Below are 15,491 nucleotides of genomic sequence, written 5' to 3'. Positions count from 1 at the left end.
GCAGTTCTTGCTGCCAAGGGTGGCACATTTAGCAGGGTTTTTCCACACAGGGCTAGGTTTGGATAATTTTTCTTTCCTTGAATGAATGAAATGTTGAAATGTTTTTTTATGATCTAAAACATTTAAACGTGACAGAAATGCAAAACCCCACCCCCCAATAATTAATTAGGTATTGGGCAAATACTCAGATCACTGTATGTATAAAATATATTTTATAAAACATTTATATACAGTCTGCGGTGTATACCAATGCTTTAACACTCACGTAGTTAAAAAAAACAACCACGTTTTTAATGATGTGCATAAAGTGATGGGAACTGACACACGTTTATCACATAAAATAAATTATTTACTGTACATTAACGACATGTGTATGTTAGATTTAAGTTCACTTATAAAGCCAGAATAGTTTTGATTTATGATTACTGTACAACATTGCTTACATTTTTGCCTGCACAGCAATAACTCCTAATAAAGTTAATGCCATTAAATGGCATTTAATCAAACTAGTTTTCAGTTCTCTAACTTTATATAACTGGCAAAAGAATAAAAGGCATGTGTCTTTTAGTGAGTTCATTTTTTTCTTCATTTAGAGTATCACCTGCAACATGAATATGTCAGCGTCACTGGAGTTAACAGGCCTACATAATGTTGCCACCAGATGGCAGCCATGAAGTTTTGTGGGCTCCTGTGGAAGAGAGAAGTTTATGAGTTGGGTGAAGCCAGCAGGGTATCAGTTCACCCTCAGCTCCTTTTCTAATATAGATCCGAAATATATGTGACAATGAGGCTCATGCATGAAAACGTTAACATTAAAAAGCAGTGGTTGAAGATGTGTTTAGGTCGTCAAGACCAATGTAAGAATTTGAAAATGCTCCATGCAGGTGAAAGCCCTGCATTTAGAACATCAGGCCATTACAAGGTAAATCTACTTTTCTGTCAACATCTAAAGTACTCATTCTGCAGGAAAACTGAAAAAAATGTATCACTATGCAGTGTAACGCTATTAGATTTACACAGTGCAGCACAATGCTCCCTTATGGGTCCCTTATGGGCCTGACTTTCCTCTCTGTGCCTCTGTCGGTTAATTTTCTTCAGTTTTCCTCACACAGTTCAAAAACATGCATTTTAAGCTGAGTGCATTTGAGTGTGCCTACAAGATTGAATTTTATCATCATGCCACATGACAGCTTTAAAAAAATTAACAATACAGCAGATGATGGGATATCCTTACTTAAGAAAAAAAAGGCAAATGGATGAATAAGTCATCACAGTGATCGCTATCAGTCATTGATTATCGACAGAAGGCTCTTACTGAGCTCTCATATTTTTCTTTTGCTATTTTACTACTAAAAGCAGCAAACTGTGTATAGACATATTAGCCTTTTTTCTTTCATAACTGTACCAACCCATTTCAATAATAAGTTTGTTTTTGGCCTGAAAGTAGAGCTTTTAATTGATCAAAAACAAAAAGGTATCATTTTTAATAAAGTTATGCGCAATTTCACTGTAAGTTTGCCAATAATGTTTAGTCTTGAGCTCTGTGTTATACCAGCTCTGTGAGACCAAAGCAGGCTATCAGCCATCTGGAGGAGTCTTTGGCCCCCAGAAGATCCTCAGCAATAAGAAAATTGAAGATTTTAATCTGATTCATCAGCGCATATGCAGCAGTTTAGGGCTGAAAGGTAGAAATGTACCTGGTTTTATGTGCTGTATGTATTTTAGTTTGGTAAATATTAAATAAATAAATAAAACACTTGGAACAAAGATTTAGTTTTAATTGATATTTAACTGTGTCTCAGTGGAGACTGTGGCTCCCTCACATTGATCTGGACTAAAATAACACTTCAATTCATATCTGTATTTCTATGAAGCTTTATTTAGTCATTTATGGATTTACCCAGGAGGATGTTGACTTTTCCAACTCTATAAATGTTCTCTCACTGTCAGTCTTCTCCCTTTTTCCATATAATTTTTAATAACTTTAACTATAAAATCAAACACCTGCTAACATAGCCCCTTCACCTTTAGATCACTTCCGAGACCACCGTGCTTCTCAATGGATAAAAAAAAAAATCTGTGGTGTTATCTCTTTCTGCCAGGAGCTGTTGTGCACGAATCTGTCCAAAGTCCACCCATGGCTCAAATAATGCGACTGTGCCACACCGCCAATGAGTTACAGAGATATCCAAAAGTTTTGTTGACCCACCGAGTAGTGAGTGAGCCGTCTGTCCGCCACTGCAGCTGTGGGAGTTGCACAACAGCAGACAAAAAGCAGCCAACAAACATAGCGTCCCTCTCTCTCCGTCTCTCTTTAGTTTTCCACATTTGTGCTACATTCAGATCATAACCCTGGGGTTTACATCATATCTCCCAACAGTAAATATTTCATACAGCCATGATTATAATTCGGCTCTATCCGTACACAAGCATCTGCAGCTCCTCCGACCTAACCACAAACACTGTGGAACAGTCAGGAGAGTTTTGGGGGAGAAACAAACTGTGATTTGGACCAATTTGTGAGTAAGTCACGCTGTTGCACTCTTTATTCAGTGATCCTGGAGGAGCAATATGTAGTTCGATGTGTTTATTGTTACTTTACTGATCTATATGTCATGATTTACTTTTAAATAGCTTTCGTGTTTTATAGCTTTGCAGAGGAGGAACATGAAGACAAACAGTTAGACGCAGCACATTTGCTAAGAGAAATCATCAGAAGTTTACTCTCATCATGGGCACGGATGTCATGGTAGTTTGGGGCTTTTAAGGATTTCTCTGAGCATACATCTTTAATGACTAAAAAAAAAGAACTGGGTTCAAGAGTTTGAATTTATCTTGGCTTTTCTCTCATGCACACGGGATCAAAAATAGAGCAGAAAAGGCCATTTTGCCATGTTTTCATCAATAAATGTTCACATTTATCAGGCTCTAAACTCTTGGTGCATGCAAGTGCTCATGAAGTGGAAGAAAGGAAAGAAAAAGCCCATTTGGAGGAACCATTCTTTTTTTAACCACTGTGAAATGTCATAAACTTTACCATTAAATACAAAAATCAACATGACATTTGTAAATTAGCATTCTTCGCATTTATTTTCTTACTTTAGTCTTTATTGCTTTGTAAAATTATTTTTGAATGTGCACACCAAAAGCCATTTATTCCTGTCAGTGATGCCAAACTGGCTTCTCTCCATTATATAGTGGTTTCAGTACTTTTTCATTCATTCACGAGTTGACGTCAGTATTTTTTGTGGTTCATCCGCCAATATTTACTCACCTCTCACTCTCTCTGGTGTGACAGAAGAACAGCAAGAAGGGAATGTTTACAAGATGGAAGTGAGACCTGCTCTGATGTATAGTTTGGAGACCGTGGCACTGACAAAAAGGTGGCAGAGCTGAAGATGTAATGGTTTTCACTGGTAGCGACCATTAGGGAAGGTTCAGATGAACTGAAGATGTGGAGAAGAGTAATAGTGGGTAAACTGGGCAAAGAAAGATGTCTGACTGAGTTACTGTATATGTTTTAGACTGAGTATTAAATGCCAACATTTTGGGTATACATTAAAATATTTCTATGGCAAACATGATGGAAGCTGGCTACTGAAAAATGTCAGATTATAACTGATTTCAGGGGTTCAACTCTTAAATAAAACAGCAGGAGTTATATGAAGGGACCGAGAGAAACATCACTTAGAGGGGAAAAAAGCTTTAGATAAGAAGAAATATATTAAAATGAAAAATTTGACAATCAGAGAGCGGATTCTGTTCATCAAACACAACAGCAGCACATATACGTCTTCTGACTGCAGTGAGCCGAGCTTTCAAATAAAGACGCCTGCTGGGAATTATGAGAGGCGGCAGTCAAGATTCTCCACGATCCCCACTGTGATTGAAATGTTTACAAGACAAGTCATGCCCTGGATGTCAAATAGCAACTCCTAAAGAAACAGAACCACTTCTGCAACTTCTCTACCATTTTACCTGTGGGTACGTCCTTTTGTGTCCCTTAAAAACAGAGAGGCATGCTCCAGTAAACCATTAACACTCAGTGTATCATCATTATTATTATTAATAAAATCGTATATATTAATATTTAGTTCATGCCGAGTTTCAAAACTGTTCATCAACAATAATCACCAAGTGGTTCATGGAAAAACTGCAACAATGGGAGGAAAGCCGCCATTTCAGAGCTTGTATGGGGTGTGACAACATAACATATTGACACACAGTTAAAACAAACAAGCAAACAAACAAACAAACAAAAACTAGTTCCGAATTTAGGAACTGGTGTAAACACACCATCAGGAGACTGAGCTGATGTAAACAAGACCAGAACTTTCTGTAGGCTAGAAAAGGAAATGATGTCATCATGCATCACCTGCAGACATTCTGAGAAGACTGACAGAACTGACCTGGGTAATATTAGGCTAATCCTCTGGATGTTATTTTAGGACAGGGATTAAATTGTAAAAGCATGTCATGCATGTGCAGATGAATCTGTGGATTGAGGCCTACAGGAGTTTAGTTCATGTAATAAGAGTGTTCAACAACTTAAACATTGTGTGGCCCACAGTGCAAGTGTCTGATAGAGAAATCAGTTCAGAAAGAGTGATGGGGGGGTTGAGAGAGGGCGTGGTCTCCTAATCCAGAATGATCCTCTGAATCAGTGTCAGTCCTGGTGAGAGCCAGATTAATCTACCAATACCTCAATATCCGCAGGACAGAGGCCATATAAACCCAGGCAAAGGCCTCCAACAGCAGAGTCTCTTAGACATAAGCAAGCCTTTTGCTCCTGGATTATTATCAAAGCAAACTAATAACAAGAACAACATCCGAGGATTATGGCGCTCCTGAAATCAAGCTGGTTGTGGAGACAGAGTAAGTTTTTTTTTCTTCACAAATTCAGGGAATTCTATAATAAAATTAGTGCTAGTAACTTAAAGGTTCGATTATTCGGTTCAGTTAATGTATAAAAACATGTAGGCTTCATTTTTTGGGTGCTTTAAGAGACAAGACCTACAGGACAAGACTTATAATTAAAATAATATTCACCCATTTCACCTGCATTTGTTAAGTGTAGTGATAAGGGCCGTTGCATTTTCTTTTACTTTTCTGTTTTTAAGGAGTTTGACTAAGTATGAGCATCAACATCTAGACTAGACATGTGACATGTAGCATGTTACATGCACATTTTACCTCACCTTTTTGGGTAAATGTTAAACTGCGTTGAATAAAGTGATAACACTTAGCACAGTGAAATGTATTTGAAACCTTTTGCATTTTTGCAGATTACAATTTTATTGTGGGACAGGCAGTGTGCTGCATATCTCTGTGAAGGCTATCCTTTGAATTTTAAAGCAGCTCACTAAATACAGCTGCCTGCTTCAACCTGCTAACTGCTCGGTTAGATGCTTTGTGTCTACAGATGACCAATACTGCATTGGTTCATAACAACATCCCAGAGTTTTAAAGCTTTAAATTCTACTATCATTTATTAGCTTTATTCTAATCATAGCTAATACATGTGGGCTGTTTTTCATGTATGTTGTGTTGTGTATTTGTGTTAGTGACCAGATTGCAAACTCGACACTGAGGATTTTCTAGAAAACTTCACGCATTATGAAACTCTACCCTTTGTAACTTGTAATCTCATTATTTGTTCTTGGCCATGCCTTTAAGTGGCTTATCAAGGACACTCAATGGAGATACACCTGCTTGGTGGGAGGGGTAGGGGTGGGACTACATTCAAAAGCAACTACTAAATCACCTGAGATGTGAGGCCTGCAACAGAAGGATGTTAAACTGAAGTTTAAAGTTATCCCAGCACCTTACCATGCACTAATTTTACAATGTGGCATGTGTCTCCTCTCCAGCTTCTGTCCTAAAACGCTGGAAGCTCAACTGGTGTGACCTTTGGATCGATGGGAGTCTTTGCTTTTACAAGTCAGACAACAGGCGAGAGCTGGAGCATCGCGTCAGTCTCAAACTAGCATGCATAGATGTGCAGTCCGGTCAGGAATGTGGAGGTACGGCACGGATCTGTGATACAATTATACCCAGAAGCGAACATGTTCCATCACTATTTAAGTGTGAACGCTGACACACAGAAGTGCTTTAAATGTGCAGTATTTTAAAGACCATATTGGTCAGACTGTATAGAAGTTTAGAAGAAAATATCTCATGATAATAGATTACCATGTCCATGGCAAAAACGTGTATTCTTACAGTAGGCCTGGTCGCAGTTTGCTATAAAATAGGAAAGAAGCTTTAGCTCATTCATTCTCACCTTTCGTTTACCTTTAACAAATATGGGTAATTTACTCCTTTAATTTTACTCCAGGTGTGACTCCACCAGAGAGCAATCCCAGGGAGAATCTCGTCGTGGTTCACCTCATGGACGGCTCAACACTCAACCTGTGCGCAAACAGTGAAGACGAATCAATGTAGGTACTCACGCTTCGCCTCATTATTCTCTGATTTACTTCACAACCGTCCCTCAGTTTCTCAGTCCTGCTTGTTTATTTTTCAGAGCGTGGAAACTGACTCTGCTGCAGACCAGAAGAAACCCGGTGAGTGCTTCATGCTTTCTGTAAAAAGCTTAAACACGATCAGCAAGCTCTCAGATAGTGTTTCCACCACAGAGCTAAAAGTAGTGCTTTGCTTTTTTCACTGTAGGTGTTCACATATGACCCATATGATGACTCCTACCAGGCTGTCCCCCTCAATAGCCGCCACACTGTCTACATAACACCTGGAGCAGGACCAGGTAAGATATCATAGCTTAACACAGAAAACTAGACTTATTATCGACTTAATATAATACATAGTACATATATTATAATATGTAGCCATTTTTTTAAAGTATGGAAAATTATAATAGTTCCCTTTAATATTGTAATTTTAGGACAATAAAATTAACCAAGTGGAGCATTTTAAAGAAGCATTTAGCTCTACACTAAATAAATCTAATGCTGCGGTCTATATACTGGATCAAAAACAACAGCATTCATTTGCATTCATTATCCTAGACCATATCCTATCGAGCAAAAACAGGCTGGCTTATGAGGGCTCTTTTCTGAATCCTGTAAACAACAGGGAATTGAAATATGGCAGCTGTCTTCTTCTTCCAAAGAAGCAGACAATTCAACAGTAATCTAAATAATCCATAACTGCTTTGGTTGCTGCAGTATGTTTTATAAAACATGGCACACCACAAGAACTGAGCACTTATGATGTAGCTGGTATGTAGCCTGTGAGGAAACAGTCAGAAAACCCAGAACCATTCACTGCAATTACCTCTGTATAACCTCATCATGTGTGATAATGCATATTTTTTGTAAGGTTTCCCACATGCGACATGTGTTACTCTGAGTACTCTTTCTTGCTGCACTGTTTGCCTCCACACATCTGCTCAGTTTGTGAGCTAATTGAATTCTGGAGCTAGATTTAGGGCACTTGATGCTCCTGCTGGGCGGTGCTTTGAATCAGCAATAAATTAAGTAGAACAAAGCAACCTTTTTTTAAACGTGACAGTGAGCAGTGCTTAGACTAATAACAGTAATTGGTATGCTAATAACAATTTTTCTTTATGATGTTGTAAGTGTTTTATATTTGTGTCCACATTTAGCTGGACACAAGTCCACACACCTGCTCTGTAAATGAGCCAAGAGGCAGATTAGTGGGGCTTTAAATACTTCACTTAATTGGGTTTTAATGATTTTCTTTTAAAAGTAAAAGCCTATAGGATTTTACTTTGAAAGTATTATGCCATGTGTTTTATACATTCACTTCACTTATGTTTGCATTGCTAGCATTGGGTTAAAAGGCCCTTTTGGCTTTGGCAATGCTTTAGTTCTTCATAGGCATGGATTCAACTAAGTACTAGAAACATTCCTCAGACATTTTGGTCCACAATGACAAGATAGCATCACATGCTTCAGATTCATCAGCTTCACATTCACGATGTAAAAATCTCTTGCTCCGCCACATCCTAAAGCTGATCCGCTGGATTGAGATCTGGTGACTGTGGAGAAAGTTTCAGCATGATGAAGTTATGGTCATGTTCAAGAAAACAGTTTGTGACATGGTGTGTTATCCCATGGTTGTAGAGTTTTGTTGAGCCTGTGTGAATTGTATTGTCATTTTCTTGGGCCTAGCTGGGCCAGTGTGGTCTTCTGCTGCTGCAGCCCATCTACACTCAAAGATGCTCTTCTGCAAACTTGGAATGTAATCAGTGGATATTTGAGTTACTGTTGCCTTCCTAACAGAAGTCTGATCATTCTCTTATAACCTCAGGGAATGTTTAGGTGTTTTCATCCAGAAATGATGCTTATGCTGTTTTGACTTCATGTTTTTTGTTTATGCATCGATCTTGCGTTTAAATTTCCAGTGGAAGTGGTAGATACGCGCATGCACTGTGGTTAGTTTTTGCACAGAAGCCCATCGATACTGCAATACCGGCACACTGTATGCCAGTTAGTTTAAGTTCATTTTAATAAGCACAACTGGGATTTGACACGAGCTGATACTTAAATTCGGGACCAGGAAAAAGGCCTTTGTCAATAAATGAGTTCAGTTCATCATCGGTGCACAATCCACAGCACCACAATGATCTTCAAGTTGCGGACTGTTCTGACATTGTCCCTTTTTACAATCCTGATCTGCCCTTATTTTTCTAGACATTCAAAGCGACTGTCATGTTAACACAAATGGTATAAGTGTCTTCTTTCTGTCTATATTTTAGGAACCCACCAGGTGGTTGTTCAAAGGGACCCGTTTGATGGCGTAGTGGAGCATCTAGCACTGGGAATGTTAGCAGGAATGGCAGCCGGGGCAGCCATGCGATCCTTCCTTTGGATGCCCTTGTTTTTTTGCTGAGATGACTGACATTACTGACAGGAGAGCAAAGCCTGCCTGTCACCAAGACAAGGGAGTTGGACATCTAACGAGCATGTGTAGAACAGGCTTTCCCATCATACTTGCTCTGATAAAAAAGCTGCTTTTGTTCTTTATTATGAGCATATAAAACCTGCGTTGTCATCTTAAACGTGTAAAACACTGTCAGATGCTGCTCCCCTGTGTCGTCTGTGTTTTAAAAATACTGGCTGCCACAATATTAGAAGAACAAACATTACGGTTTTAAAGCGTACATACGAGAATGTGGTTTTTGGGAGCTTTGTGCACTTTGTTCTCACTTGTCTTTTGTAAGTTTTGCTTTTACTTGCTGGTTAAGTTTAAGCACCAAAAATTACTTGTTTAGATTTATGCACAAAACTCTTGGTATAACACTACACATTGTACTGCAACAGCACCAAGGTTGTAGAGTTTTACATCACCACTTATGAACGTTTGCAAAGCAGGAAGTTGGTTTTATATACGAGTTATTTTACCAGTGGAATTCTAGACAAAGTGTAGTTTGTAAGAAATATTAAAATATTAGCACCTCACTAGAAAACAAGTAGATATATTAAAAATAAATTATAATACACTGAAATTCACTTTTGTTTTCACTGCACAACAGTCCTAGCTATACAACCACTAACTAGCATTTTTCATAGCTCTCGTCAGTGTCGCTGCCTCGACTACCTGAAGATGGACGGATGACCCAAAAGCTCAGCAGGTCAAACTTCAAGGGACTGAAGACTGCGTCTTAGGCAGTCAGCTTGCCTTTAGGTCAAAGTGTTTGATGAAACCATGGGTTTAAACTACAACTGCAAGTCCAACAACTATGGAAGTTTGAGGAGTCCACCAATAAGGAAAACATTTGACACCCATGAGTCAGTTGAGTTATTTAGTTGAAATTTTGAGACATTAATCCCAAGCAAAAAAAGAAGTTGTTTTTGGAAGTGGAAACAAGCTTCCATAAAATACAAGCTCTTAAAATAAAATATAAAGAGACACTATTTTCCCAAAATATATTTCAAATTTATTATTGTATTAATATTTCAAAAAAAAAAAAAAAAATCCACAAAGCATTTCTACTCTGTATCCATCAACACACTGACAATGATGCTAATGTAATCTCAGCAAAGACTGACATGAGCTGTGTGAGCTTTCGGTGCATACATTTATTGCAGTTCTATGTCGCATGCTACAACTATAGTATTAAAATGCAAAACATGTATTAAATGATCGCGTTCAACTATTCTCTTGTCTTTATAACCAGAATCAGTGCACATGAAAAAAAATCCTGCAGAGCTCGAAAAGAAAGAACCAAGAATATGGAGTTGTATGCATCACACCACATCAGTGCTTTGAGGGGGATGGATGTATAAATGCAGGTCTGTTTAAGGTATGATCCATGTGAGGGCTTAAGAATAAATGAACCACATGTGGCACCCATATTTATCCCACAAACTTTATTCCCTACCGAGAGGAAACTGCCCAGTATATATCTATAAAACACATTTTCTAAGATTTTTTAAATGTTTCAGAATTTCTTTGACACTTCTGTTGGCAACGTAATTTCTAACGGTTACTTATAATTGCCATCTTCTCAATATTTTAATTGCAACAGAAGACACGACTTTTGAAAAATTAAAGTTAATGAGGCCTCTGCTGCTCTTCTCTTACGTTTCTTATGACTCTTAAAAAAAAATAATAATAATAAAAGCTGGAAGTGCAAAGTAGGCATGGCTGATTAGCCAGTGTTTCAACTTTTGGGTTACTCTGATTTATAACCTGTCAAATAAAAACCTCTGGCTTTAGTAGAGCCCTGTGAAATCAGCCTCAGGTCTGGTTTGTGACTGAAGAAGCTCCAGTAGCTCCAGCAGCTCCAGCTTTCTGGTGATCCTCAAGTCTCTTTGCTGCGCGGTTCGCAAAAATCTGTTACACTACAAAACAACACCCCATCTCCGGATGTTAGTCGATAGTTTGTGATTGGTATGTGTGTGCAGTCCAACCAGGGGCAGCCGTTTCACATTCACTCATTGCTCCACAAGAACTCAATTCTTACAAAGGCTTATTTGGCACATACATGAACTCCAATTACTCTCCAATACGCTGGGCTTTAGCAAATTGTCTTTACAAAAAAATAGAGATCACTTTCTGAAATTATTCATAACCCGCGTACTGTTACTCCTCCTTACAGGTAACTCCCCTCTGAGCCCGTCCATTCACTTGCCCGTTAGGCTTCGCTTCGTCATTTCCCAACTTTCCCTCTGCTTGAAGTTTCCTGATCAGATCATGGGGACCTTTCCCCATCAGAGCTGACGGGTGCCTATAGGAGCCTCCCAGGCGGTCCCACAGAGTGAAATATTGACCGTAGTTGTAGTCGAAGAAGAGGTGGTGGTCAGTGTGGTGAGCTGAGCCGTTGATGACGCTCGTCAGAGCTCCGGGTACACGATAGTCGCCGTCGTGGATGGAGATGGTCCAGATGTTAACGAAAACGTAAAGAGCCAAGTAGAGCACCTTGTGGAGGGGGAAGAGGAACGGGTAGATGTGGTAGGGCATTCCTTGCAGGAAGCCGTCCACTGGATGAAAAGCATGACTGGCAAAGGGAGTGGGGATCTTCCAGATGTGGTGTGGTTTGTGAAACAGCTGTTGGGGACAAGAGAGCAGTGAGGTCAATAAAGTTTAACGCACGATAAAGACATTTCCACTATTCAGCAATTGTATATTGCCAGTACGAAAAAACACAAGTGTCCTCACCTTGTAAATAAGCTTATGGTGTAAGAAGCGGTGAATCCAGTAGATGCACATGTCAGTAAAGAACAGGAATGAAATCATACTCAGGAAAAGGCCGGGCCAACCTGAAAGCACAGAGGTCATGTCACCGACAAAAACTTTAGGAGAATTTGAAACATTTTCTGCTGCTTCTTCAGCTTACCGAGGGGCGAATCGGCAACATGATCGTAGAGTTTGCTGTAGCCTCTGACTTCAGTGAAAAACAAAGCCACAGTGGGAATGCTGATCACGGGCAGAGAGGTCATCGCATATTTGATTTCTCGCCATACTTGATTCTACAAATAACAATAAGTAACATTTTTTTAATATGTAATAAAATAAATAAGAATGAAAAAAAAATGAAACCAATGTGGGGAATTCCTGTTATTAACTTTGATGGACAAAATTATCAAAGCGCATTTCAAACAAAGTAGTTTGGGGGCTAAAAAAACAAAAATTAATCTCACCCAGCCTTAAAAGACACACAAAGGCTTTCATGAAGAGACCCTCACCCCAGTTAAATGGCCCAATTAAATCACTACATGTAGACACTACATGTCCGTTAGGCAGGAAAAGCATTAACAAAACTACAGGAGGTGAAACCAGTAACATAAACAACTATAAAATACAGTTAGTTTCGCAATAAAAACACTATTAATTCTTGGTTTTGAAGCCATAGTGTGCACACGACAGTAATTTGCAAGTGTTCCTATAAATCTGTACACCCTTTTGCAGATACAAAGGTCAATTGATTGCAGGCTTTAGCTCTGCCAACACTCAGTCATAAAAACAAGATATGGGCTTTATACCTCCAAGAAGTGTGGGTGTTTCATCAGATTGTGGTCGAAGATGAAGTAGTAGCTGATGGCTCCCAGGCCCAGGTACAGGACTGCAGCTCCGAGGTTCGTCACCACCAGCAGGCTGATAATCTGCCGCAGGGCTCCGTCTTCAGGCCACGACGCTGGGTACACGTACGGCGTGAAGAAGTAGTAGTCAGCGACATTCAGCACAAGATCCATGGCTGAATCTGTAAAAATACAACAAAAGAAAGTCAATATTTATATCAGAGCATTTCCTTTTGAGAGTGTTGAGAGGTTTAGTCTCCCTTATTCACCTTTAATTTTCTCGCCATCCATTATCTTTTGCTTATCTGGTGTCAGGTCATATTGAGTATGCTAACTGAGGCATTTCACAAATCCTTCTTCCCAGTTGCCCATAAAATATCCAATGGAGGGTGCACAGAAAGTTCCTAGCCGAGTGCCCGAACCTCCACCTCCACTGCTCATTTTCATAGCTTCTAAATTTTACAGCCGTTGCCATCTTAGAGTGATGCAGAGATGGAAAAGTCACAGACTGTATGCCACTCCTGGTTCAGTAACATATGGTGATTCATACAGTGGCGTGCTGTTGCTGCCAGGTAGTGAGTTGGTGGTTTTCCCATCAACACCTCCTGCTTAATGCTGATAGGCCACCCTTGGCTGCCAACTGAACATATTCAAATTTAACACCAAACCTGCTACTCCTCTAGGTTCAGTCTTAACTGGCAATGTAGGCAAACAAATGGGCTTAAAGTCACAGACTGCTGAGTTACTGTTGTCTTCCTCGTAGTTGGGTTACATGCTTTTTTGGAAATGTTAGAGCAACCACAGCACTAGTTAGTCTGGCAGCTCGGGAATTTCATAACTAGTTTTCCAATAAATATCAGACAGATGTAGCCAAGATGCAGTCATCTTGGAAGGCCTCCTGGCACTTCCTTTGTGTCATTATCCAACTTAAACTTTATTTTAGTGGATTTTTTAAAAAGTGCATGTATAAAGTCACATTTGTTGAAAAACGCTTAAACTCTTAAATTCATAAATAAGGCTTTAATTCCCCCCCCATCTGAAAGTGGTACTTTTACCACCTTCTTTGCAGTTTGCATTTCTCCCACAGACTTAACGGCAGGTGCCCATCAGGCGTGTAAATCAGACTCATAGTTGGAATTCCACCAAAAGAAACACCTGACGGTGGCATTTACCGACACCAAGCGTGCCATCGGCCGCCTTTCTTTGATCACTTTCCTGAACCGGTTAGATCAGATAACATAGCCTAACTGTCACATACACATAACGGTAAGTGAAAGAGCCCGGAGTTTGTAAAAATCACAAAAACCGAATAAGCATCTGCATTGTCCGTCTTTAACATTACCGTTTCCGTTTCGACCGAAACGCGTAAAGTATTTCGTCACAGCTCCACATCGCTCACTTTCCTCTAAGAAAATTAAAAATGGGTATTTGAAACATGAAAAATGAAGGCTGGATGGATGTACACTGAAAAGTTTTGCAAAGCACATACATGAACGCAAAAACATGACAATAACTACTCGTTATGCGTAGAAACCCCATTTTTTGCAGAATTTGGCTTCACTAAAGGGACTCCAAAAAGGCTTAATCGGGTTTAAATACAACTAACCTGGAGTGTCACACTATTAATATAAAGTTACAACCATGTAAATAGCACTGTACCTTTTCTTGGTTGCAGGTATCCCGGAACAACGATGGAGGGAGGCTCACTCAACTAAAGTCGGGCAGACGACCAATTAACAGCTAGTTTCCCAAAACGTCACACGAAGATTCACCAATGAGCGACGAGTTTTTCATCACGGCAGGGTTGTTGTGTTTTCCTATTGGCTAGTCGAAGGATCTGATCATGGCGTTACTGAATCTGTGCTAAATGTCCTGCAACAGCTGGATCATCAGGACAGAAGATGAAACACCTTAAAGGAAGTTTTACCTGAACGACAAAACGCCCCGAATGCGCTCCATTATAACTTCAGAACTACAGAACAATAGTAGCAAAATTAATTTACAAACTTTAGGTACTGAAAGTCATTCAGTGTTTTTCACTTCCCTTGTATTAAATGGAAGGATTACATAAATATGGGAGCCATTGCTGCAATTCGGCATCCTCCAGCATCTGCACTGCACTTTAAAAAATGACTTTTAGTAGTCTTTCCATGACTACACTAGTTTGCTTTAAGACAAAACCCAGATACAGCACTGAGAAACTGTTAAACTGTGACATGCACAACATAATTGGAGACGACACGTTAACTAAAGCATCCTCTGTGTGAGGATCTAAACGTATTCTACGCTAGATTCGACACAGCGAACACCATGAGACCGGACAGTGTGCGCACCGCGGATGACGTCAGTGCGCACACTGTGTCTGAGGAGGATGTGCGGAGGTGCTTCAGGAAGGTGAACGCACGCAAAGCTACTGGTCCGGACGGGATTCCCGGCCGCGTCCTCAAGTCATGCGCGGCTCAGCTGGCTGGAGTGTTCACGCACATCTTCAACCTTTCCCTTTCTCTGTCTGTAGTCCCAGCCTGCTTCAAAATGGCCACCATCGTCCCTGTACCCAAATCCTCCACCATCTCCTCATTGAACGACTGGCGACCTGTAGCCCTGACCCCCATCGTAAGCAAATGCTTCGAGAAGCTGGTCAGGGACTTCATCTGCTCTGCACTACCCGACTCACTGGACCCTCTACAGTTCGCATACCGCCACAACAGGTCCACTGATGATGCCATAGCCCTGACACTACACACTGCCCTGTCACACCTGGAGAAGAGAGACACGTATGTGAGGATGCTGTTTGTAGATTACAGCTCAGCATTCAATACCATCGTTCCCTCGAAGCTGGACAGGAAACTGCAGGATCTAGGACTGAGCAGCTCCCTCTGCAGCTGGATCCTTAGCTTCCTGTCTGACAGACGCCAGGTGGTCAGACTGGGCAGCATCACCTCATCCCCCGTCACACTGAACACTGGTGCTCCACAGGGGTGTGTA

At 40.2% G+C, this 15,491-nt stretch overlaps 2 protein-coding genes across 2 annotated transcripts; one reads left to right on the top strand and one right to left on the bottom strand.

Moving 5' to 3' along the window:
- The first annotated feature begins 4,693 nt into the window (after positions 1–4,693).
- plekhb1 (pleckstrin homology domain containing B1) lies at positions 4,694–9,067 on the top strand. Its single transcript, XM_086309428.1, has 6 exons — positions 4,694–4,875; positions 5,871–6,023; positions 6,338–6,440; positions 6,527–6,566; positions 6,673–6,763; positions 8,741–9,067. The coding sequence occupies exons 1-6, from the start codon at positions 4,839–4,841 to the stop codon at positions 8,872–8,874; spliced, it is 558 nt and encodes a 185-aa protein (XP_086165554.1). The 5' UTR covers positions 4,694–4,838; the 3' UTR covers positions 8,875–9,067.
- Positions 9,068–9,783: 716 nt separating this feature from the next.
- Positions 9,784–14,604, bottom strand: LOC147321135 (lathosterol oxidase-like). Its single transcript, XM_086309427.1, has 5 exons — positions 14,166–14,604; positions 12,471–12,688; positions 11,825–11,957; positions 11,647–11,747; positions 9,784–11,535 (listed from the first exon to the last, which is right to left on the bottom strand). The coding sequence occupies exons 2-5, from the start codon at positions 12,678–12,680 to the stop codon at positions 11,071–11,073; spliced, it is 909 nt and encodes a 302-aa protein (XP_086165553.1). The 5' UTR covers positions 12,681–12,688; positions 14,166–14,604; the 3' UTR covers positions 9,784–11,070.
- Between the last annotated feature and the right edge of the window lie 887 nt (positions 14,605–15,491).

Source organism: Aulonocara sp. 'chitande type north' Nkhata Bay, linkage group LG10 (genome assembly GCF_057382095.1).
Source record: "Aulonocara sp. 'chitande type north' Nkhata Bay isolate Kocher_YH1m ecotype deep benthic linkage group LG10, A_spYH_male_GT1.1, whole genome shotgun sequence".
Taxonomy (NCBI): Eukaryota; Metazoa; Chordata; class Actinopteri; order Cichliformes; family Cichlidae; genus Aulonocara; species Aulonocara sp. 'chitande type north' Nkhata Bay.
Note: the sequence above shows the minus strand (reverse complement) of the source record. Positions and strands in the feature narration are given on the sequence as shown.